The sequence below is a fragment of the Monodelphis domestica genome, chromosome 1 (genome assembly GCF_027887165.1).
Source record: "Monodelphis domestica isolate mMonDom1 chromosome 1, mMonDom1.pri, whole genome shotgun sequence".
NCBI lineage: Eukaryota > Metazoa > Chordata > Mammalia > Didelphimorphia > Didelphidae > Monodelphis > Monodelphis domestica.
Window position 1 is genome coordinate 254,934,884 of NC_077227.1, and position 25,086 is coordinate 254,959,969.

A 25,086-nucleotide genomic window follows, 5' to 3' on the forward strand; every position below is an offset into this window, starting at 1 on the left:
AAGTAAGCAATGAGGAAACTAAACTACTACTCTTTGCAGATGACATCATGGTATACCTAAAGAATCCAAGAAAATCCACTAAAAAGCTAGTAGTAATTATCAATAACTTTAACGAAGTTGCAGGGTACAAAATGAACCCACATAAATCATCAGCATTCCTATATGTTTCTGACAAAACCCAACAGCAAAAGTTAGAAAAAGAAACTCCATTTAAAATCACTCTAGACAAGATAAAATACCTGAGAATCTACAAGACAAATTCAGGAATTATATGAACATAACTATAAAACACTTTCCACACAAATAAAATTAGAGCTAAACAATTGGAAAAACATCAATAGTTCAATGGTAGGATGAGCTAATATAATAAAAATGACAATCCTACCTAAATTAATTTACTTAGTGTTATACCTATCAAACTAACAAAAAACCCTATTTTCAAGAATTAGAAAAAATTATTACAAAGTTCATCTGGAAGAACAAAAGAACTAATGAAAAAAAAGTGAAGGATGGAGGCCTAGTGTTACTAGATCTCAAACCATACTATAAAGCACTGATCATCAAAACAATATGCTACTGTCTTAGAGATAGAAGGTGCATCAATGGAACAGACTTGGGGTAAATGATAGTAACAAGGTAGTGAGTTCAATAAACCCAAAGATCCCAGCTTTTGGAACAAGAACCCACTATTTGAGAAAACCTGCTGGGAGAATTGGAAAACAGTATGGGAGAAATTAGGTCTAGATCAACATCTTACATCCTATACCAAGATTAATTCAGAATGGGTAAATGACTTAAATATAAAGAGGGAAATCATAAACAAATTAGGTGAACATCGAATAGTATACCTGTCAGATCTATGGGAAAGGAAGGAATTTAAGAACAAGCAGGAGTTAGAGAACACTACAAAATGTAAAATAAATAATTTTGATTACATAATATTTAAAAGTTCCTGTATAAACGAAACAAATGCAATCAAAATTAGAAGGGGAAACAAATTGCGGGGAAATTTTATATCAAAAACCTCTAGCAAAGTTCTAATTTCTCAAATTTATAAGGAGCTAAGTCAATTGTACCAAATCATTCCCCAACTGAAAAATGGTCAAGGGACATGAATAGGCAGTTTTCAGATAAAGAAATCAAAATTATCAATAAGAACATGAAAAAGTGTTCTAAATCTCATAATTAGAGAAATACAACAAATCAAAACAATATTGAGGTACCACCTCACACCTAGCAGATTGGCCAATAGGACAGTAAAGGAAAATAATAAATGTTGGAGGGGTCATGGCAAAATTGAGACATTAATGCATTGCTGGTAGAGTTGTGAATTAATCCAGCCATTCTGGAGAGTGATTTGGAATTATGTGCAAAGGGCTTTGAAAAAATGCCTACCCTTTGACCCAGTAATACCACTATTAGGTTTGTACCCAAAGAGATAATAAGGAAAAATATTTGTACAAAAATATTTAAAGCCACGCTCTTTGTGATGGCAAAAGAAAAAAAAAACCTGGAAAATGAGGGGGTGTCCATTGATTGGGAAATGAACAAATTGTGCCATCTCATGGTTGTGGAATACTATTGTGCTGAATGGAATGATGATCTGGAGGAATTCCATGTGACCTGGAAAGAACTTCAGGAATTGATGCAGAGCAAAAGGAACAAAACATAGAGGAGGATACACTATAGCACAATCAAATGTAATGGACTTCTCTACTAGCAGCAATGCAATGAGCCAGGACAATTCTGAGGGACTTATGAGAAAGAACACTATCCACATCCAGAGAAAGAGCTGTGGAAGTTGAAATGCAGAAGTAAAACATATGATTGATCACAAGGTTCTAAAGGTATATCATTGGGGATTTGGACTTTAAATGATCACTCTATTGCAAATAATAATATGGAAATAGGTTTTGAACAATGATACAAGTATAACCCAGTGGAATAGTTTGTCAGCTCCAGGAGTGGGGAGGGAAGAGGGAAAAGAACATGAGTCGTGTAACCTTGAAAAACCATTATAAATAAATAATTAATTTGAAAGAAATTAATTAAAATGACAAATTAAAAAAAGATTCATAGTTGTACTCTTTCTGGTGGCAAAAAAAAATTGGAAAATGAAGTGTTGTTCCTTGATTGGGAAATTTGCTGAACAAACTGTGGCATATGATGGTGATGGAATACTATTGTGCTATAAGGAATAATGATCTGGAGGATTTCTACATTAGCTGGGAGAATCTCAATGAACTGATACAGAGTGAAATGAGCAAAACCAGGAGAACACTGATCACAGAAAGTAAAAACACTGTGGAATAATCCAATGTAATAGACTTTGCTACTAGTATGTGTGCAACAAGCCAGGACATTCCTGAAGGACTTAATGGAAAAGAATGCTAACCTAACCACATTGAGAGAAAGAACTATGGTAATAGAAATGCAAAAGAAAAACATTATATCACTTATCATGTATATATGGGTATGTGATTTGGGGTTTTGGCTTTAAAAGATTACTCTATACCAAAAATGAAAATAGGTATCAAGTGATAAGATTTGTACAACACAACGGAATTGCTTGTCAGCTCTGGGAGGGGGAGGGAAAAGAGAAGGGAAAGAAACTGAATCATGTAAGCATGGAAAAATATTTTAAAATAAAAATTAAAGTAGAAAAAAATTCAAGTCATTCCCAATTGATAAATGGTCAAAGAATATGAGCAGGCAATTGTCAAGCAAAAAAATTAAAGCTCTCTATAGTCATGCAAAAAAATGCTATAAGTCACTATTAATTAGAAAAATTAAAATTAAAAAAACACAGAGGTACCATCCCACACTTATCAGACTGGCTAATATGACAGAAAAGTAAAATGTCAAAACTTCGAGGGGGTGTGGGAAAACTGAGACATGAATGCACTGTTAGGGGAACTGTGAACTGATTCAATCATTTCAGAAAGCAATTTAGACCTATGCCCAAAGGGCAATACTATTACTAGGCTTGTATCCCAAAGAAATAAAAAAAGCAAAAAGAAGTGTGAAATTGAGATTTAATTCACCCTACTTATTCTTTAGAATTTTAGCCACCAGGGAATGTATACACCCCCAATTAAGTATTAAGTGTTGGGGATGAAGGTCTATGACCCACGTGTGCTAGCAAGTGGCAAATCAGAAACAACTGACTGCCCCCCTGAGCGGTCCAAAGTCAAGATTAAGCCACCATTGGTACATGTAAGATACAGGAAGTGAAACAAAGAACTGCCTTTACATTTTAGCGGTCACTTCCTATGAGGTCATCTTCACCTCGGCACTTGACAGTGGAGGAGCTCGGGCTTGAGATCTCAGACTGCTTCCCCTTGGACTGCCATATGGTGAGTGAAAAGAATGACTCCTTTTCCTTGGCTTTTCTAGAGGCACCAGCCTCTGGAGAAGTCCATCATCTCGGGACTCCCTTTCCCTTGGCTTTCTGGAGTCACTAACCTCTGGTGAGACCCCTCATCTTGGAGGAGGCCTTGTGGCTGGAAGCCATATGAAATTTAATCCTCTTCACCTTCCCCTCCCCACCCCACCCCTTGGCTGGGGCCTCTGAATTCATGCCTGGTTCAGACCAGGCTGGAGCAGCTATCTCTCTTTCTTTCTCTCTCTCTCTTATTTCCTTAATTTCTTCCCTCTAATGTGAATAAACTACCATAAAAGCTTGACTTGAGTAATTCATTGGGATTTAGTAATTAAATCCCTGGCAACTAACCCAAACTATATTTAGTCCAACCATAAATTTTACCCCTAACAGAAGGTTCCATATGAGAAATGGTAAGTCGGAGGAGCTCAGAAAAACCTGGAAAGACTTATATGAACTGAAGCTACAACAACAAAGCAAAGTAAAATAAGCAGAACCAGGAGAACTATTGTATACCATGACAGGAATACTATACAATTAAAAACTGTGAATAACTTAGCTATTGTAAGGGTTAGAAATGATTTGACTAAATTTATGAGTTAAAAAGAATTATTGTGGTCACCGTTTATAAAAATTAAAATTAAAGTAGGAGTCTGTTAGTAGCTTTACTAGCTTTATTACAGCTTTATTATAAGTAGAGAGCGCAAAGTGGGAAATGTAGGAAGGAGGTAGAAAATATTGCCTAGCTAAATACCCTATAATTGCCGATCTGAAGAAATCCAGCTCAACTCCGACAAAGGCTCCCTAAGGTCCTGATCTCCAACCAGGAGTCATGACAGTCTCTTTAGCAAGAGTCTTACAAACGCAGAATCAATCTCCAATTCAGTAGTCCAAGGCAGAAGAATCCCTCCAACGCAGAAGATCCCAATGCAGAAGTCCTCCTTCAGCAAGTGCCACAAAGGCAGGAGAAGTCCCTGGGAATGCCCTTGGCAGGCTTTTATAAGCAGTTTTCTCCACATCACTTCCTGTCTCTTTGCTTTCTCCTTCCTTTCACTGTGGGCTGGTCTATCACATCTCAGAAAGCAATCAAAGTCTTTCAATTTGCCTAGCAAAGGGGCTGGGGGTGCTTGTGGTCTTTTAGGAATAAGTGTTAATTAATTAAGCAAGGGTGAACTCTCTTTGTTTGTGACTTACTAAGTGTTAAGTAGGGGTACTTCAAGTTCCTGATTGATTAACTTAAAATAGACAAAGGGAATAAAAGATTCCTTTTTACACTATTCTCAACAATACAATGATCCAAAACTATATCAAGGGATTTAAGATAAAAAATGCCTTTTGCTTCCAGAGAAAGAACTAAGAGTCTGAATCCAGACCAAAGTAAACTTTTTTTCATTTGCTTAACTTTTTTTCTTCAAGTTTCTTTCCACAAAAGAATTAATGTGAAAAAATGTTTTACATGATTGTACATACAAAATCTACGTAAGAGGGAGGAAGAGGAAGGGAGAGAATTAAATACTCAATGTTTTTTGAAAAATGTTAGAAACTATTTTTACATGTAATTGGGGGGAAATATAATAAAACATTTTTAAATAAAATAAAATGCTAAATTTAAGTTATAAGAGAGTATTGTCAAAGTGAAGTGAGTAGAACCAGGAGAACATTATATATAGTAATAAAAATATTGTACAATGATCATTTTTGAAGGACTAAACTAACATTAGCAATGCAAGGATCCAAAACAATTCCAAGAGACCCACAATGAACAATGCTATACACAGCCATAGAAAGCAAATTGAAGCATACCATTTTTTTCACTTTATTTCCTTCATGAGTTTTCCCTTCCATGTGCAATATATGTCTTCTTTCACCACATGAGGAAAATAGAAATATGTATTGAAAGACAATACTGATATAACATATAAGATTACTTATTGTCTGGAGATGGGGAAGAAGAGGGAGGGAAAGAAAGTCTTTTGAATTATAAAAACTCAGAAAACAATTGTTAAAAATTATTTATACATGTTCTTGAAAAAAATAAAGTTCTTCAAATAAAAAATAAAGGGAGTTAGGGGAAAAATTAAAAATTTAAAAATAAAAGATTGTTGTCATTCTAAGAAAGTCACTTTACTTGTCTAAGCTTAGCAGCCTCTCTAATAATATGGGAAGTTCAATAAGGAGAATAAAAGTTATTAAAAAAGTTTATTGGTGATATAGCCAATTCTGTAATTGGGGTTAAAAATGAAAGTAGAAGAAAGAAAATGAATAGATAAAAAATAGAAAAGATTTCTAAAGATGGCTATGATAGGTACTTTCTTCCCTCAATAACAGTAGCATTCTATATATGGACTCTAGCATTATAGACTCTGAAAAGCTATGAGAAAAAATGGAATAAATTAAAAATTAAATACCAGATAGACTATACCAGTGATGGCAAACCTTTTTGAGACCAAGTATTCAAATTTCAAACTTCATGCTGCATGTAAGTCCCCTGCCTTACCCCAGGCAGGGGAGGAAGGAAGCACTTCCATTAGGCTGCTGGGCAGAGAGGTAAGTCATGTGAGAAATGTCCTCAGGTGCACGTGGAGAGGGGAGGGGAGCAGCCCCCTCTGGCATGAGTGCTACAGGTTTGTCAACATGGGACTATACCAAGTATACATAAAAAAGGTTCATATTGGAAGCAGCATAATTTTGAGGGTACTAATGAATCAATTCTCAAGGTGACTGAAAGAAGAAATACCAAATATTTGGGGAGGGGGGAACATCACAGACTCTCTGTGTATGTGTATATGTATGTATGTATGTATGTATGTATGTATGTATGTATATATATATATATATATACATATATATATATATATATATATATAATTAAGGGAATGTAGATAACCACACACCCAAGCCTACATTCTCATCTCTATAAAAATGGCTCTATTTCCACGTGCAAAGAAGGATCTAATCTCTAATATGTAGCCCAACTTTCAAAGGAATAACTAGGACAAGAATCCCAAACCAAGGGGGAACCTACAATTCTACTCTTCTGAGCCAACAAAGCTTCCTTGCTGGATGATGAGAACAGAGTCCAATAGCAGTCTACTCTCTCTCAGATGCAACCCCAGTCACAAACCTGCAGACCTCAGACCAGGAAGGCAGCAGATTCTGCCTTGGGCAAGGCCTTGGTCTGTTCCTGAGATCCTGAAATTAAAAACACACTCATCACTCCAAGAAAGTAGAAAAGAGCCCAAAACTTCACTCCAGAAGTGTCATAAAGCCCAGCCCTAAGAAAATTTGAAGTCAGGAAATAGTCTGGGAAAATGAGCAAACAAAAAAGAACGCCACCACTAACAAGTTATGACAGTAGCAGGGATGCTCAAGACCCGAACAAAGAAGAGAATAGCTCCAAAATATCTATAAGCATTGCCTCAGGCAAAAAAAATTCTTAAAATGCAGCTTAGGTAAAAACTCAACTAGAATTCCTAAATGAAGCAAGGGTAGTTTTGTTTTGTTTTTAAGTTTAAAAATGTCTTCATAAATGGAATGAAAGCACCTGAAGAAAAAATTGGGGGAGGAAAATGAGAGCTAAGGAAGAAAGAAATGGAAAAAAGCAAGGCTTAAGTTATATCGTATCATATCATGTGTTTGTTGCTCATAATGTCTTTAGTAGATTAGAGACGTAAAGCCAATTTTTAACTTGAAAAATTAACTTATCTTTTCTTTCCCCATTTTCTCATCTTTAAAAAGCAATTAAATGAATTCCAAAAGACCTTGGTCTAACTGCTTTTGTTTCAACTGCAGGCAGGGAAGTAAAAGGACACTGTATGAATATTAAGGAGGAAATTGATATAATGCTGTGAGCATTTTTTAATACAGGGGATGAGTCATTGCTAACAATGACAAGATTTTATTATAAAATCCTGGCACTTGAATGTGTGTTTAACCATTTTGGGATAAAAAAAAAAAAACCATGATATAGTATATAAATTCTAGTACTTTCACTTTAAATTTCTAAAGCCTTGATCTTGAATTCTTGTCTGGAACCTGGTTTTTATTTGAAGTGGGTTTTTTTGTTTGTTTGGTTGGTTTTGGTTTTTAAAATTGTGCAGATATCAAACATGTCCAGTTTATAATTGGTACATTGAAAAGCTGGTAGAATTAGTGTAGTAGAGTCAACTATTCTTTTTATTGTTATTGTTTATGAAGTATGAATAAAAGGTGTTTACTCATTTTTCCTTAAAAAAAAGAAATGAAATGAAACGGAAAAGGATTAACTAACAGCTTAGCAAAAGAGGTACAAAAGTTTGCTCAAGGAACAAACTCCCTGAAAATTCAAATAGATCAAATAGAAGTCAAGGATTCCATGAGGCAACAAGAAGTATTGAGTCAAAAAGCTAAAAAATAGATGAAAATGTTAAGGCATTGTAAGGAATTAAGTTAAGTGTTTGACTAAATATGTGAGAATTCTAAAATAATATGTTGGTCACCAATTTAAAATATAGCTCAAGTCAAAATGACTTCTGTAGTTTTTATTTACAAAGAGGTAGAAAGAGTAAAAGTAGAGAAATGCAAAAAAAAAGAGGGTAGAGAAGATGTCTAGCCTATCACACTATATATTTCTCTGGTGCTTGTTAACCCTCAACTGGAGGACCAGGTGTTGAACCCACACAGCCTCCTCCAAGAGGAAAAGGCCTCTCCAGGAATCTCTCCAAAAGCCAGGAAAAGGAAGGCCAGCTACTAACTCACCCAAGAAACAGTACAAGAGCCAAGGTCCCAAATTGAAGCTGAGGTCCAAGTCCAAAGTCACCTCCAAGAGGCAAGTCACCAGCCAAAGCTCCAAGCCAAAGATTAAAGATTCAAGCCACCCAAGTGTAAAAATGGAGACCTGAACTCTGGACTCCAAACCCCAGGAGTCCTTGCTAGCTCCCAGAATGCCCTCTAATCTCACTGAGATTTCCACCTGGGTGAGATCACAAATTATTATTTAAAGGAGTTCCCCGCCTACTGAGGCCCTCTTTCCTACTTCCACTTCGGAACAGATGCGTCTTTCATGATGTGAGTGATATTGAATTGGGTCTCTCAGCCCACCTAGCATGTGCCTTTCTTACTTGTATTTTCTTAAATTCTCAACCTTTAATAAACCTAAATATATATATAATACTCCGTACAGAGAGAAACTAATTTCTACTGCCTCAGTTTCCCCCAAATTTTAATCTTACAGTTTGGCAACCACTTTGGGAAAATGAAATATCTCAATCTTCTGATTCTTTTCTGATTCTTTTCTCTACTAAATTCAGCTTTTAATCGCTAGTGCCTAGAAATTTTTTTTAAGCCAGGTTTCTCCAAGATGCTTTTTTAGAAAACCATCTTGATCAGCTCCTGCCAGCAGCCATTCGCTTCAGACTTTCTTGATTCAATATCGATCACCTGGTCACAGCCCTTCCCGCCGGGCTACTGTTGCCTGTAATCTGGACCTGTTTGATTGATAGCACTCACCTGGTATCGGCACTGCCCACCCTAGCTGCCCGTTCCAGCTCCCGGCCCTGCTTTCCTGCATCCGCTCCAGTCCAGTTTGCTGTTTGACCCAGATTGCAGCTCACCTGCCCACCCTGGCTGCCCGCTCCTGCTCCGGCTGCTGCTCATGGTCTTTCTCTCGCTCACCTGGTTCCTGTTTGACCCAGATGGCGACCACCTGGTGACCTGCCTGCCCAACAAACTCTAGCCTTGGAGCAGATTGTTTATCACCCAGGACTAGCTGGTAAAAAACAGGGGTATTGACCACGTGGGTGGATGGTAGGAGGGGAGAGAGACAAGAGGGAAAGAAGAAAGGTTTTTTCAAGCAGGAACTTAGAAACATGGCTATTTTACAGGATATCTTTTAATTGCATTGATCCTTTTATTGACTTCACCTGCGTGTCAGAAAAAAAATTCAGCACTGTACAAACTTTTAGCTAACTTTGGGGAGGCAGCTGGGTGTCTCAGTGGACTGAAAGCCAGGCCTAGAGACGGGAAGTCTTTGGTTGGAATCTGGCCTGAGACACTGAGCAGATTGCTTGGACCCCATTGCTTAGCCCATACCACTCTGCCTTCCGACAATAAACATCTAAATGGATAAAAAGCCAAGGAACTTTAAAAAGACTGGAGGTTATATTTTAAGGCATTTCAGACTCCAATGGTTTATAAAAATCTCTGTATTCTATTTATTTTGCTGTTTGCTTTATTTAAGGTTTAACTTTGTGATTTTAAATTCATATGTTACTGCATTCAATATTATTCTGTTATACTGTTCATTTTAATGTACTGAGTTTTGACTACTGTTAAATTCTCTTGCTTTTCCCCTATAACCATATTGAACAAATATCATTGTAATTAAGCCCATATATGAAAAAACAGCTTTACTATTTTTGACTTTGTAGATGGACTTCATCAGAACTGGTTACAATTGCTATAACAACCTTTAGAAAATTTAATGTGCTAAATATCTCAATTGAATTTAAGGGTGTTTTTTTATTTTTAAAACACGATTTTTAGAAATTTTTTCTTAACAATCTCTGGTCATTTTTGCCTGCCCCTACATTTGAAATACATTTTATAACCCCCAACCTTCCCACATTTCTAAATATGTGAGTGGAAGTTGGACAGTTAATCTCAGGGCATGTATCCCTAAAAAGCCTCCAAAAAAGGAACACCTCTCATAAACTCTTCAGCTCACTACTTTACTTCCACCAGAATGATATCTAGATTTCTTGATGATGTTCTAAACCCAAAATTAGTTTTACTTTGTTTAAAAATGTTTTATTACCAAGGTTGAAAGATTTGCTACGTTTGTAAAAACTTGTGACAAATATCCATCAATTCATAGGTTTTTTAAAATGTTATACAGCAACTTATGTGAAATATGATAGTGGGTTTGTTTGTTATTGTAATTAGCTGGACTATTGAGAATTTTGGGGATATTGATACCTACATATTTGTACTACTGTTCTTTATAAAAAAAACTGTTACCTTGTAAAATTCATTTGCTTGTACCCACAGTGGATCATGACTAGATATGAAGAGGAAATGGATCTCATTTTTGGTGAGAAAGCCTTGTATTCTATATTTTCTTAGCTGACACAGTGTGTCAATGATTGTAAGCTACATTTTTGAATTTTTAAAACTCTTTTATTACATTTTTCTAGCATGTGCAATACTCAGTTTTTTTATTTTTTCTTTCCTTTTTATATTTGAAACACATGTCACCAGCATTAAGATTTTCTTTAACTTTTTGATTTTGCAGTAATATAAGTTTAAGATATATTTGCTAATGCATGCCCCCAAAAGCTTGACTATAAAAATGATGCCACTAATTATTTAAAAAATTATGGGACTTTACTTAATGATTCTGTCTGATTCCAGGACAAAATATACACAAAAGAGCCATTGCATAGGGCCAAAGAAAAGCCATTCCAGGTAGGATTGATGCTTCTAAGCCAATACTAAGGACTTGAACCTAGTGTGAGACTCGGGGTTGTGACACTTGACATACGTTAAGATGTAGGCCTTCCTTGTATCCACACTCTTCGTGAATATACAGACAAGTATCCCCAAACCTTGGCTCCTATAATCTGGTCCCTTTTTCTGTCTTTCATAGTGCAGTAACTTTCTGTAGTATTGGCTACTGACTGGGTAAATGCATCATTGCTTAGATCATTTTAATTGGGCCCTGATTCTAGGACCTGTTATAGATTTATTTTTCTTTTATTTGGAGTTTTTACACATAAGACTTTGATAGTCTATATTTTCATACAGAAATTTTTCTTTTTTTATTTGGATTTTTCTGATATCTTTTTAATTTCTCTTACCAATTGATTCATATACCTTATACCTCAGCCATGCATCCCTAAGTAATCCTGTATTTTTCAATAACCCTCTTAATGGGTTATTGATATATATTGATATGGTTATAAATATCATTATTTAAATTGCAAAGTTTAAATTCCTTTTTAGAAGAATTTTAGGTAAAGAAAGATGCTACCTCTCTGAATCCAGAAACTGAACTGTTGGAAAAGACACCATGAAGAAGCCTCCAGATCATAAGCTTCACAAGAATAAACTTTGGGTGTAGTTGATTGAATATTTATTTGCATGTATACTTTCATGTCAAAGGGGACTGCCCCCTAACTGGCTTTTTGTCAATGCATCCAGCAATTATTGGTTTTGTTCTGTTTTTTCCTCTCATCCTCAAATTATTATAATCTTTAAATTGATTATGCTTTCATGATCCTTTGGGAAAAACCCTTCTTCCCAGAGGATCAAACAAAGGAATGTAAACATGGAGACCTGAACTCTGGACTCCAAACCCCAGGAGTCCTTGCTAGCTCCCAGAATGCCTTCTAATCTCACTGAGATTTCCACCTGGGTGAGATCACAAATTATTATTTAAAGGAGTTCCCCGCCTACTGAGGCCCTCTTTCCTACTTTCGCTTGCTTCGGAGCAGATGCGTCTTTCATGATGTGAGTGAAATTGAATTGGGTCTCTCAGCCAACCTAGCACGTGCCTTTCTTACTTGTATTTTCTTAAATTCTCAACCTTTAATAAACCTAAAAATATATATAATACTCCTTGCAGAGAGAAACTAATTTCTACTGCCTCAGTTTCCCCCAAATTTTAACTCTTACACAAGCCAAAGCTGTTTAGAACTTTTTATAGTCCTTTTTGCACATTACTTCCTGTCCGTTCTCCTCTTCACAGAGGCCAATCACAGCTTCCAAATTGCCTAGCACTGCCCTGGGGGGCAGTATCTATGGGATCCACCTCTCATCTTCTGAAGGTGTTATCGAAGGATTTACAAGTTTCTGATTTATTGGGTTAAAAGGGTGGAGCTCTCCAAGTAAAGGACTTGTGATCTCTTTCTTGATGGATAACAAAGTGTTAAATAGGGGTGAAGTAGGGATTAAGTAGGTGTTTCTTGACTGATTAACTCAAAATAAAGAGAATAAAAAATTCCCTTTCACAGTTTTTCACAGCAAAAAATAACTCACCTTAAAAATAGATCAAAAAGAAAAAAATTAAGCATCATTGGAACTGGAACATCATGACCAAAAAAGAATCCAGGCATCATATTTCAAGAAATCTTAAAAGAAAATTATCCAGGACAGCTAGGTGGCTCAGTAGAAATGGGATGCCCTGGGTTCAAGTTTGGCTTCAGACATTTTCCTAGCTGTGTGAACCCTGGGCAAGTCACTTAACCTCAATTGCTTAGCACTTACTGCTCTTCTGCCTTGGAACTGATTTGTAGAATTAATTCTATAACAGAACATGAGTTTTTTTTTTAAATTAAGAAAAAGAAAACTCCAGATCTCTTAGAACCAGAAGGCAAAGTGAAAAAAGAAAGAATATACCAATTATCTCCTGAAACTTCAAAATGAAAACTTTTAGGAATATCACTGCCAAAATCCAGAGCTTCCAAGTCAAAGAAAAAAAATGCCAACAGCAAGAAAGAAAGAATTCAAATAATGAAAAGCCACAGTCACAATCACACATGATTTAGCAGCCACTAGTCTAAGGAAGCAGAAAATTTGGAATACTATATTCCAAAAGGCAAAGTATATGGACTTACAACCAACAATGAGCATAATGATATAAGGGGGAAAATGACCTTTAATTAAATAAAGGACTTTCAAGCATTCATGACAAAAAGATGAGAGCTATATAGAAACTTTTAAGTACAAATACAGGAAAATAAAGTGAAAAATAAAAAGGTAAACATGAAGTAACAATAAGGGGCTCAATAAGGATAAACTGCTTACATTCAAATACAGGGAGATAATACACATATCTCCTCTGATCTCTAATTATCATCAAGGTTCATGAAGTGAGTTCAATGAGACAAGGTCTGGAAGTAATTCTTTTATATCTTGATAATCTGAAGAAAAGATTGGGAAGAAAAAGGGAGATGAATATGCTGGAGGAGGGAAGAAAGGTAAAATTACCTCATACAAAGTGCACAAGTAGACATCTATATAAAAGACATCTATATAAACAAGGAGAAGAGGGTAGGGAGCAGAGCAGCTGACACTAGAATCTCAATTTCATTTGAAGTGATTAAAAGAAAAAAGGTTATACATACACACAGTTGAATACAGAAATGGTTTCATTCAACAGGGAAATAGAAAAGAGTTTCAGGGAGAGAGAGAATTAAAATAAGGGTAGATTAAAGAAAAGATTAGGCCTAATGCAAAACATGCTAAAGATGTATAAAAATATTTATAGCTTTTTATTGAGATGGCAAAAAACAAGAATCTGATGGGGTGCCCATAAACTGGGTAGTGTATGAACAGGTTACACTATATGAATTTGATTGTAAACTGTTGTGCTGAACTCTTATCATCATATTGACCAATCGGAATTCCAGAAAACTTTTGATGAAACATGCTACTCACCTTCCAAAAGAGGTGAAGAACTCAGAATGCAGAATGAGACAAGTCTATTTTAGGACATGGCCATTGAGAAAATTTGCTCTGCCTGCAATAGATTTTGTTTTTCTTGTGTTCTCAATGAGGGGTTGATGGTAGGTTCAAATGGTGAGCTGACAGATCTTGGTCTGATTTAAATAAATTTTAAAAAAGAAAAGAAAAAGTCTACTACAATAGGCCAGACATGGGGTAGCAAGGGCCCATACTGGAGTGGTAACAGTATCAAAAAAGAGAATATTATGAGAGATGTTATTAAGGTAAAATTCACAGGTCTTGGTAACAGATTGGAGGTTGAGTGATAGGGATGGTCAGACAGAGGAAAAATCCAGGATGCCACTTAGGGTTGTCTGAGTGACTTGGAGGATGATGGTGCCCTCAACTATAATAGGGAAGTTAGAAAAAGAAAAGGTTGGGAATGGGGGAAATGAATTAAGTGTTGGATGTGATGAGTTTAAGATGTAAGCAGGGCATCTGGTTCAAGACTCACAATTGGAGATGACAATCTGAAGGTTAAGAGAAAGGTCAGAGATAGATAAAGCTCAGAGCATGACAAATGAAATTTATGGCAATGAATGAGATTACCAAGTAAAATAGTATATAGAGAATGGGGCCCATGTGGGAAACCCAAAGTCAGCCAGCATGACATAAAAGAAAATCCAACAAAGGAGACAGACACAGAGCAGTCAGATAAACAGGAGGAAAACCAGAAGAGAATAGTATCACAAAAACCTAGAGAATAGAGTATCAAGGAGAAGAGAATGATTGAAGATGTCAAAGGTTGCAGAGAGACTAAGAAGTATGAGGACTGAGAAAAGGCCATTAGACTTTGAAATTACGAGATTGTTGTTTTGTTTTTTTTTGATGGGAACAGTTTTGGTTGAATACAGATAGTTTTAAGGATAAGTTACAGAGGCATGTGGGATGTTAAGGAAAGACGAATCTCTTGTGCGAGAGCTTGCCAAGCCCTTTTCAGGCTACTTGGTCATGCTATTCAACACTCACTATCCCCACCTTACTAACTGAGAAAGGGAAGTGAAAATACTCCTTGTTCCCCAATGCCACATCCAACTTCTACCACGACTCAATAAGCTCAACTCCTTTGAAGTCTATTTAATCCATATCTGTTATCCAATAAAATTCTTGTAGCTATTGTCTACAGATCTATGAGATTTTTCCCTTCCTTAGTAATACTTGGCTCAGAATCTTTCCTCCTCAGCTCCTAGCCTCATACTTGATATAAATATTCATATTCTCTCAAACACCCTTTCCTCCTAGTTCCTCAGTCTGCTCATTTCTAATGACCTACACTCTCACCCCACCTCAGTTACACTCAGAAATAATCATACACTTGATCTTGCCATCACCCACAAACATACCACCTCCCTGTTCAAATAAACAAGCATGAGCTGTATAAAATATAAGCTAATTTTATAAATTCACTATATACAAAATTTTCCAAGAGCATTATTGTAAAAAGGCATACTTAAAGTCCTAATAAAGCAGAAAGGAAATTAATAATATCATATAAAACATTTCTAAGAGCAATGAAGTTTGATGTAGCATTGAACTTTTAAAGCTTACAAAAATAAAAAGATAAAAACAATGTTGATATCTAATACAGGATAGATGACAAAAAGTAAAAAGAAAAGAAACAAAAGATCTAGATCTATTTCTCAGAGGATTTAATTACAAGAGGATGAATTGTCCTGATAGTTTTCAGATACTGTATCTAAGTCACCCAGTACTTTAGAAATCATAAAGTTACACAGAGAATTCAGAAAACTGGTAAGTAATTGAAGTAAAAATCAATAAATTGTTCTTTTCACTAAATGATTAAACAATCAGCTACTTGAATTTGTTAGTATAATGAAGAGAACTGCCAGAAACATAAAACTCCCAAGCATAGAAATTATGAACAAGAGGCTAGAGTATTTTTTTTTTTAAGTCAAGAGATTAACATGTAAAGAAAGGAGTCTGAAAAATTAGAAGAGACTCCTTGGACAGAGTGGCAACATATCTGCTGAATGAGATTTTTTTTCAAACTATAAAGTACAACCTTTCAGAGAAATAGAAAAACATCAGAAGGGATCTCAGAGGACATATGGCACAACCTATACTTGAACTAAAATCTCATATACAACCACTTGTCATAGTTTTTCCCCAAACTGGCATTCAGAACTGAATATGCTGCTTCAGATTTGGTCTGGTAAGGATTAGGTTCAGCAGAACTATATATACACCCTATGACTCTCATATTACAATCACAGAATGCATTAGCTTTCATGGTTCCCATATCATTTCGCTAATACCTCTAGATTTCTCAAAACAGAACCATTGTCTAAGAATGTCAGCCACTTCATAGTGGGGATCTTAGATGCTATCCAGTCCAATACCCTCATTTTGCCTGTAAGGAGTGGACATATTAGTCAAGCAGTCAATAAATATCTATTAAGTGCCCACTACATGCCAGGCATTGCACTAGGTCCTGGAGAAAGAAAAAAAAAAAACAGTCCTGCCCTCAAGGAGCTTACAGTCTAATGGGGGAATACAACACATGAAAAGAAACTAAGAAAAGGGAAGGAGGTACCCAGTATGAAAGCATGATTAAGAAGTCCAAAGTAGAAGCACAAGGTGAGACACAAAGAGATGGCTGGTCTGGATGGCCTCCTTTAAGGGAGGTCTTAAGAGGAACTCTTTGCCCCAGATAGGAGCAGTGAGTATTGAACAAAGGTTGGTGTGATCTGGCAGAATGATGAGGTCCCTGTGGGCATCCAAGTACTGTGAAGTTAATTCCAAATGAGAGGTCTATTTCTTGCTATGGAATACAAGTGATCACTTAAACATTTAAGCAGAGACAGGTTAGGAACATGTTTTCTTCTATAGGAGGTGTCTACTGTTTGTTGCACAATATGTTTTTAATTTTTCATTTATAGCATATCTAATGTTACTTTCAGATAAAGCTTCTCATCAAAGAGTAGCAAAATTTCAGTTCCTCTATTTTCAGCTGATATTACTGAACTAAGTCCCCTTAAGTAGGGTCCTGTTAATGAGCTAGACAGATTAGGAAGAAGCACAAGTTGAGAGATTTCAAATCCCACAAGTAGAGAATGACCCTTTCCTGAACTCACTTCACTGTTAAGAGATTAGAGACTCTAAAGAGCTTCCTAGCACTTTAAGAACAGAGTTTAAATTCAATTGAAAGAGGAAAATATCCACTTCATATCACTAGCCAGTAGATAACTATAGACTAACCATTAGATTTACAGCTCTAGATAGTAACAAGAGAAGATGATATGGAAAAAATAATCCAGGATGAAAAATCATTGTCAAATGTGGAAAATCAAAATAACTGTCACCCAGAAAGTCTTTCCCCACCTCTATGTAATCTCAGCTTCAGCAAGATGAAGTATACCAAGAATGCTTAGGAAATGTCACAGCAAGATAAATAAGTGCCAGCAATAATACCTACCTCCAATTACTCGAATGTTATTGTCCTTTGTCAGAATGGCCTCTGCATGGAACACTAAGACAGGAATTCTCCTGCAGCCTCCAGTCCACATAATGCATGGATGATCCCTTGAAACAATAAAAATAATCTTTGGTTACCATACAAAAAGACTATGTTTACTGAGTAGACAAACCATAATTTATGCACCTCTTTAGCTCTCACAATCATTCTTCCTTATAAGTCAACACAAGACTCCAAGACAGAAAAATATAAAAAGAGGCAAGTTGGACTATTAGATAGCCTCTCCTTTCCAGTTCTAGATCTGCGTGATCCCATGAATCTTACTTTGCTTCACATAACTGCATTTAAATTCAACATTACATTAAATAGCACCTTTTTTATAGTAAATAAATTAAACAAGTTCTATTTTCTTCTAAAATGGAATTATGACCTTGACTCAATTTTAATGCCTTCAGGAAACTACTCAGCCATATCTGTACTAAAGGTGTTAGATGTTAAATGTAAAGGATTCTAAAGAAGGAATTATCCTTTTAAAGGTCTGGAATTCTTTAAATTTTTCATCACAAAGATAACTGAATCTTAAAGAATTTTCCTTACATTCTAGAGCAGGAATGAAAATCAAAGTACATTTAGTATTATTAATAAAGCAAAGCAAAAAAGAAATAATACTATACCAAAACTGTTTACAAGTCATGCCCCACTCAAACTCATTATTTCTTTTTTTTTTATAGTTACTAGACCAACAGCATGAGCATAATATATCTGGATTTTAAGAAAAACAATTGACAAAGTTTCTCCTTACTCTTATTTTTTTAAACCCTTACCTTCTGTCTTAGAGTAGTAAGGGCTAGGCAATTGCCCAGGATCACATTGCTGGGAAGTGTTTGAGGCCAAATTTCAACCTAGGGCCTCCCATCTCTAGGCCTGGATCTCAATCCACTGAGCCACCCTGCTGCCCCCTCTCCTTGCTCTTGTGAACAAGATAAAAGAGATGTAAAGGAGAAAACAGACAGAAGGATTTTGGATGAGTTGACTTACTAGATCTAAAGAATGTAGACTAATAAATCTATGTCAACAAAGAGATGAGTTCCTCTCTGGTTAGATGTTGCAGAGCTCTAGAGCTCTGTTCAGTTGAGCTTTCTATTAACCACATGTATGAAGATACAACTCACATGCTTATGACAACTATGACCCAAAGCCCAGAGGGATATATTGCATGATAAAATATTAATTCAGTGAGCTGGAATGGTATACAGAAGTTAAGATGAAATTAAATAGAGATAAATGTAAAGTCCTGTATTTGATCTGAAGAAAATCAATTGTACAGTTACATTCTGGGGGGAGACATAGTTAGAAAGCAATTCAAGTGAACAAAGCCTGGAATGGAAGCTCGGGAAGTCAATCCTATTATGTTGCAGGCAAAAAGCCAAATCCAGTCTTAAGATACATACACCAAAACAAAGGTTGATCATGATTTCTCTGGGTTTCAATTTCCTCTTCTATAAAATGGAGATAACACTTACACTACTTATATTATAGGACATTTGTGAGATAAATGTTTTGTAAACTTTAAAGTGATAAATGTAACCTCTTCTTACATTATATATTATTGTTCTTCCTCTATAGAGTTACCTCTCTCATATCAATACTTCAATCACAGAGTGGTGAAGAATGAACTCTTGAAGACTACCAGCAGAGCATGGCTTTTGAGCATAATCCAGTAACAAAATGAGAGTTTCATAGATAAAACTGACAAGAGGACAACACATTTTAAAGATGAATAATATCATTACTAAAAAAATATCAAGGATACACAAATAACTATAATCCCAAGCTTACTCTCTAATCTTTATGAGAACAATGTATATGAGTATTGATGTTTTTCTTGATGAAAATATGAGAAGGGAACAGGGAGGTTTTACGGATGGTTCTCTACAGTTAGACCACATATTTAGTCACATAATTGATTAAAAAGTACAGAAAATATAAGATCCTTCAGTATCCTAGTTATTATTTATTGATTAGAAAAAATAGCATTTTGCACAACAGAACAAAATTAAGGCCTAAAGATTCTTCTCTAATAAGGAGTATCTCACGCATAGTTTAAAATCATGCAAGATTCTTAGATCATTTAAAGTGCTTAGCTCAGTGTCTAGCATAAAGTAAGAGCTTAATGAGTGCTTACTTGTTAATAAGTAATTGTTAACCAGCCTCTGATTGTCAATCATATATATATATATATATAAAATTGATATATACTCAATAGAGTTGTTTGCCATTGTCATAAAGGATACACAAATGGAACAGGAGTGATTAAGATGTTCCTATTTAAAGATAATATTGTGTTAAGTGTATCAAGCTCCAGAAGTGAAAGCTAAGGCACATAATTGTGTGACTAATCTTTTGTATGAGAGAGAGAGAGAGAGAGAGAGAGAGAGAGAGAGAGAGAGAGAGAGAGAGAGAGAGAGAGAGTGTATAATTTAACCTTTTTGTGCCCGAGTTCTTCATTTGCAAAATAAGAAGGTTGGATTAGATGATCCCTAAGGGCCTTCCTAGACCTAAATCTATGTTTCTATGATCATGAACTAGTTCACAGATGGAAAATGTTGTTGCTCAGTCATTTCAATCATGACTGACTCTTCGTGACCCCATTTGGGGATTTCTTGGCAAAGATACTGGAGGGGTTGGTCCTTTCCTTCTCCAACTCACTTTATATATGTGGAAAATGAGGCACACACTTAAATGACTTGCCCAGGGTCACAAAGTTAATAAGTGTGTGAAGCCAAATTTGAACTCAAGAAGATGAGTTTTTCTGACTGCAGGTCTGCCACTCTGTCCACTGTGCCACCTAGCTATCCCAAGGGATGAAACAGAATTAGAATTAAAGAATTAAAACTCCAAGTGGTTCAAAGAGCAACAGAAAAAGGAACAATGGGCAAGATTTCTACAGCATATTTTCAATGACAAATTACCTATGGGATGAGATGGGCTCAAACCTATATGGAACTGATAGAGGAATTGTCTCTATCAATGAAACTAAAAACCTGCTTATTTAGCTCACAGTCTTAGGAAACCTGTCAGATCTATGTATAAGGAAAACATTCATGACCAAACAAGAGACAGAGAGGTTTATGGGAGATTTAAAGGGCTAATATCAATTACATAAAAAAAAATTAATGCATAAACAAAACCAATGCTACTAAAATTAGAAAAGAAGCAGGAAATTGGGGGGGGGGGTGAGGAGAGGAAATACTTTGCCAGAAGTTTCCCATGTCTAAATGATATAGAAAACTGAGTCAAATTAATAAGAATAAGAATCATTCCCTACTTGATAGTCAAAGGATATAAATAGGCAGTTTTTATGAGAAAGAAATTCATGCAATCAATAGTCATATAAAAAAACTCTAAGCCACTAATAATTTAAAAAATATAAATTAAAATAATTCTTAAGTATCATATTGCAAACCTATCAGATGGCTAAGTTGACAAAAAATGAAAATGACAAATGTCAGAGGGATTGTGAGAGGTTCTTTAATGCACTGTTGGTAGAGCTATGAACTGGTCCAACCATTCTGGAAAGCAATCTGGAACTGTGCCCCAAAAAGCCAGTGAACTGTGCATATCCTCAATGATACTGTTACTAGATCTATACCCCAAAAAGATTTTTTAAAAATCTGTACAAAAATATTTATAGCAGCTGCTTTTGTGGTAGCATTGAATTTTAAACTGACTGGATGGCTGTCAACTGGGAAATGCCTGAGTAAGGTATGGTATATGAATATGATGGAATACTATTGTGCTAAGAAATGATAAGGGAGCTAGGTGTGGCACAGTGGATAAGAGTGCCAGGCCTAGAGCCAGGAAGACTCATCTTCCTGAGTTCAAATCTGACCTCAACATTTACTAGGTGTGTGACCTTGGGCAAGTCACCTAACTCTATTAGCCTCATTTTCCTCATCTGGAAAATGAGATGGAGAAGGAAATGGTGAATTACTCTAGTATCTTTGCCAAGAAAATGCCAAATGGAGTCACTAAGAGTCAGACACAACTAAACAGTGACAACAACAAAATGATGAAGGGGAAAAAAACAAGTTGGGAAGACCTATATGAACTAATGCAGAGGGAAGTGAGTAGAACCAAAAGAACAATTTAAACAATAATACTATTATAAGGAGAGTCAATTCAGAAAGACTCAAAAACTCTGACCAGCACAATGACCAAACACAATTTCAAAGAACTCATGCTGAAACATACTACCTACCACAAGCTAGAGAACAAGACTCTGAGTACAGATCAAAGCACATGTAATGTAAAGGCTAAATTCATGAATTTTGTTTACTTGACTATACATATATGCTATGGGTTAGATTTTGAGTGCCTTCTCACTGGGTGGAGGGAGAAGGGGAAGAGAGAATTTGGAATTTGAAAGAAAAAGAAAATTGGAAAAAATAATTTCTTAAAAATATTTTAAAACCTTATAAACTTAGCAATGACAGCAGCAAGAGGAATAAAAGACTTACCTAGAGTCTAAGAGTAAGTATGTGTCAAAGGCAGGTAGGTGGAATAATATCAAATATGAGGAAAAAAAAAAGACTGGTCATGTGTCAAAAGCAATGAAAAATGGAAATCTTTGCTGCATTATTGGTACCCATAGTTTAGGTCGATCAGAAAAATGAAGAGACTCAAACCAATATAATAAAAAGTTGTGTTGAAATTCGTTGTTATAAAGGATAAATCTCTAGATGGGGGAAAGGGCAGGATACAAAGGAGATTTCTTTTGCTGTTGTTGTTCAGATGTATCCACCTCTTCATGACCCCATTTGGGGTTTTCTTGGCAAAGATATTGGAATCCTTTGCCCTTTCCTTCACCAATTCATTTTCCAGATGAGGAAAAGAAGGCGAACAGAGTTAAGTGACTAATCTAAGATCACACAGCTAGTGTCTGAAGTCATATTTGAACTCAGGTCTCCCTGATGCTAGTCCTGGCACTGCATCTACTGTGCCATCTAGCTGTCCCCAAGGGACAATTTAATTCTAGGAAATTTAAAAATAAAAGATACAAATAAAAATCTTTTTTTTTAAGTTCCATTTAAAGAATGAGGATGTTTAGCTTAGAGAAGAGAAACTTTAAGTTCATGAAGAAAAGAAAGATCAGAAAAGTAGCCTCCAAATATCTAATGGTACTTATTATGTGAAAGAGCTATCAGACTTGTTCTGCTTGGTTCCAGAAGGCAGAACTATGATAAACGGTAGAAATTACAAAGAGGTAGACTTCTTGAAATAAGAAAACATTTCTTAACAAGTAGAGCTATTCTAAAGGAAATATACCACTTTGAGAGATGAAAAGTTCCTTCATTACCAAATCTGTCTTCAAATGAAGACTGAATGCCTATTTGGGAAAGATGTTTTGGAAGAAATTCCTGACTGGGAGTAAGTTGTACTAGATGACCTCTGACAACCTTTGCAACTCAGCAAATCTCCCTAATTAAATGTTCATATTGTTATGTACCTTCAGCATCTAGATTTGAAAAGCAAACTGAGCTCTTTGAGGAATGTGACCTAGCCTATTCATACAAAGAAGGAGGCATTAGAACAGAATTTCATACTGCTTTTAATTTAAAAGTCTGCAACACCCTTGGAATTAACAGCAGAACTCATACACATCCAATTTCTTAGCAAAGTCCATACCACCAAGTTTAAATGCCAGCATTCACACTCCCAAACTAAGTACAAAAGGATCCACACCTTAAATTCTGGTTGCCAAGATTACCATTCTTGGAAATAAAATGGCTGTCATGCTTAGGGCAAGGTGCCAGCAGCTCCTCAGTGAGGAAAGCAATGTGGGCATCAATCCTAGTTAGCTTTCTAGAGATGGAATGTGGATGCTTATTGTTTTTGTTCTTTGAGATAAAAAATGACCATTTATAACAAAAGGGATTTGAAGATATTTTTTTCCCCACAAACAAGAGCATGTGGAGCTTGTTATGTTTTTAACCTTGGCCCATGTTTTGAAAGCAATTTGAAGGAAAAAAGAGAAGTAGGCACTTTCCTCTGAAGGTTTGGGCACTGGCTTTGGAGACAAGCTAGACATCGCCAAATCCATCACTAGTTACAGACTGACACTATTGTGCTATTTAACAAGAGCATAATTCTATAAAATTCAAAGACAAGGAAAAATATTCATAAACAGAAATATTTTGGGGAATACTTCATTTTTAATAAGATTGAATGCAGAGAAGTTATATGCCTAAAAGATGAGGATGAGAATCACTCATATTTCTGCCTCTTTGTTCACATTATTCTCCTGACTTAAAAGCCCTCCCCCTACTTTTCTCTAATTATTTAATTTACAATTTCTCCAGAAAGTCTTTCCTAACCATTCAAGCCTATAGTAATTTATCCCCCTTTCAACTCATCATTTTGTATTATAATTTGCTTTTATATGTCTAATTTTCCCAAGTAGTCTTCCAGTTCTTTAAGGACTGGAATGCCTTCTGTCTCTTTGTAGAAAAGGATAGCACAATAGAGTGGGGGAAAAAAACCAAAAAAACTACTGGGTTTGAGTCCTAGGATCTATTACTTTCCAGTTTTGTGACTTTGGACAAATGATTTAAGTTCTCAGAAACTTGGTTCACCATCTGTAAAATGGGCATAAAATCCATAACACTTACTTCTTAGAGCTGGTGAAAATCAAATGAGATGAAATGTAAAAGGGTCCTGTAACCCTAAAACATTATATAAACATAAGCTCTTCTTACCTCTGATGGTGGTTACACTTATATACACTAAGCACTCAAATGTTTGTTAATAATCATTGTCATCTTTATAAAAAAAATCACACAAATATAGCTTTAAGGGATTAAAACGATCAATTTTGCCCAAACGTTTTTATGCTCATGGTCCAGAGTAACTAACAACTGGCACTACATTAATAAAGACCAGATATGCCTATATTTAAAAAAAGATGTTCCTAGTAGGAAATATTCAGATCAAATCACCTAGCTTTAACAGGATTAAAGTCCTACTAGATTATAGGTCAGATCTATCTCCTTAAAAAAGGGATTATTTCAATCTGAGTTTTGTATTTCCATTAATACTATATACACAGGGGGCAGCTGAGTGGCTCAGTGGATTGAGAGTCAGGTCTAGAGACGGGAGATCCTAGGTTCAAATCTGGCCTCAGATACTTCCCAGCTGTGTGACCCTAGGCAAGTCACTTAACCCCCTTTGCCTAGCCCTTACCGCTCTTCTGCCTTGGAGCCAATACACAGTATTGACTCCAAGACAGAAGGTAGGGGTTTAAAAAAAATACTATATACACAGTGTCTCAAACTTAATAGGTGCTTAATATAGCCTTGTTGAATTGGAATGAACCTATATAAACAGGAAAAGACTTATGGTCCAATTTAATAGCAACAGTTTGCAAATCATATAAATTAAACATAATAAAAGCCTGTAATGTGATGGTACTATTTCAAGAATTGGGAACACCAAAATGTAAAACCAAATAGTCCTTATCTTCATTTTGAATCTGAGGAGAAGGGGGGACAGTGAGGACAATTTCAATCTTGGTTTCCTTTAGGAATGATCAGTAGCTCAGAGTTATGAGTACAGGGAACACAAATGGTGGAAGTGACCCAATAATAGGGATTATCAGGGCAGGAAACATGAAAGGGCAAAAGGGCAAGAAATTCAAGAGTATATAGGTCATTATATCGTTAAAATGGGTAACTAAAGGATGAAGACACTGGGACGACAAGGGAAGGTTTGAAGGACCGGAGGTCAA

At 35.8% G+C, this 25,086-nt stretch overlaps 1 protein-coding gene across 29 annotated transcripts in view; it reads right to left on the reverse strand.

The window, feature by feature from the left end:
* TTLL5 (tubulin tyrosine ligase like 5) overlaps positions 1–25,086 on the reverse strand; it is a 409,941-nt gene that overhangs the window by 377,801 nt on the left and 7,054 nt on the right. For 27 of the 29 annotated variants that reach the window (XR_008914964.1, XR_008914965.1, XM_056810663.1 and 24 more), the window contains exon 3: positions 17,301–17,407. Coding sequence is in view for 27 of the 29 variants with exons in the window: in XM_056810663.1 (XP_056666641.1) it covers positions 17,301–17,407 (107 nt within the window). In the remaining 2 variants the exon portion in view is untranslated. The other 2 variants (XM_056810653.1, XM_056810650.1) reach the window with 2 other exon arrangements.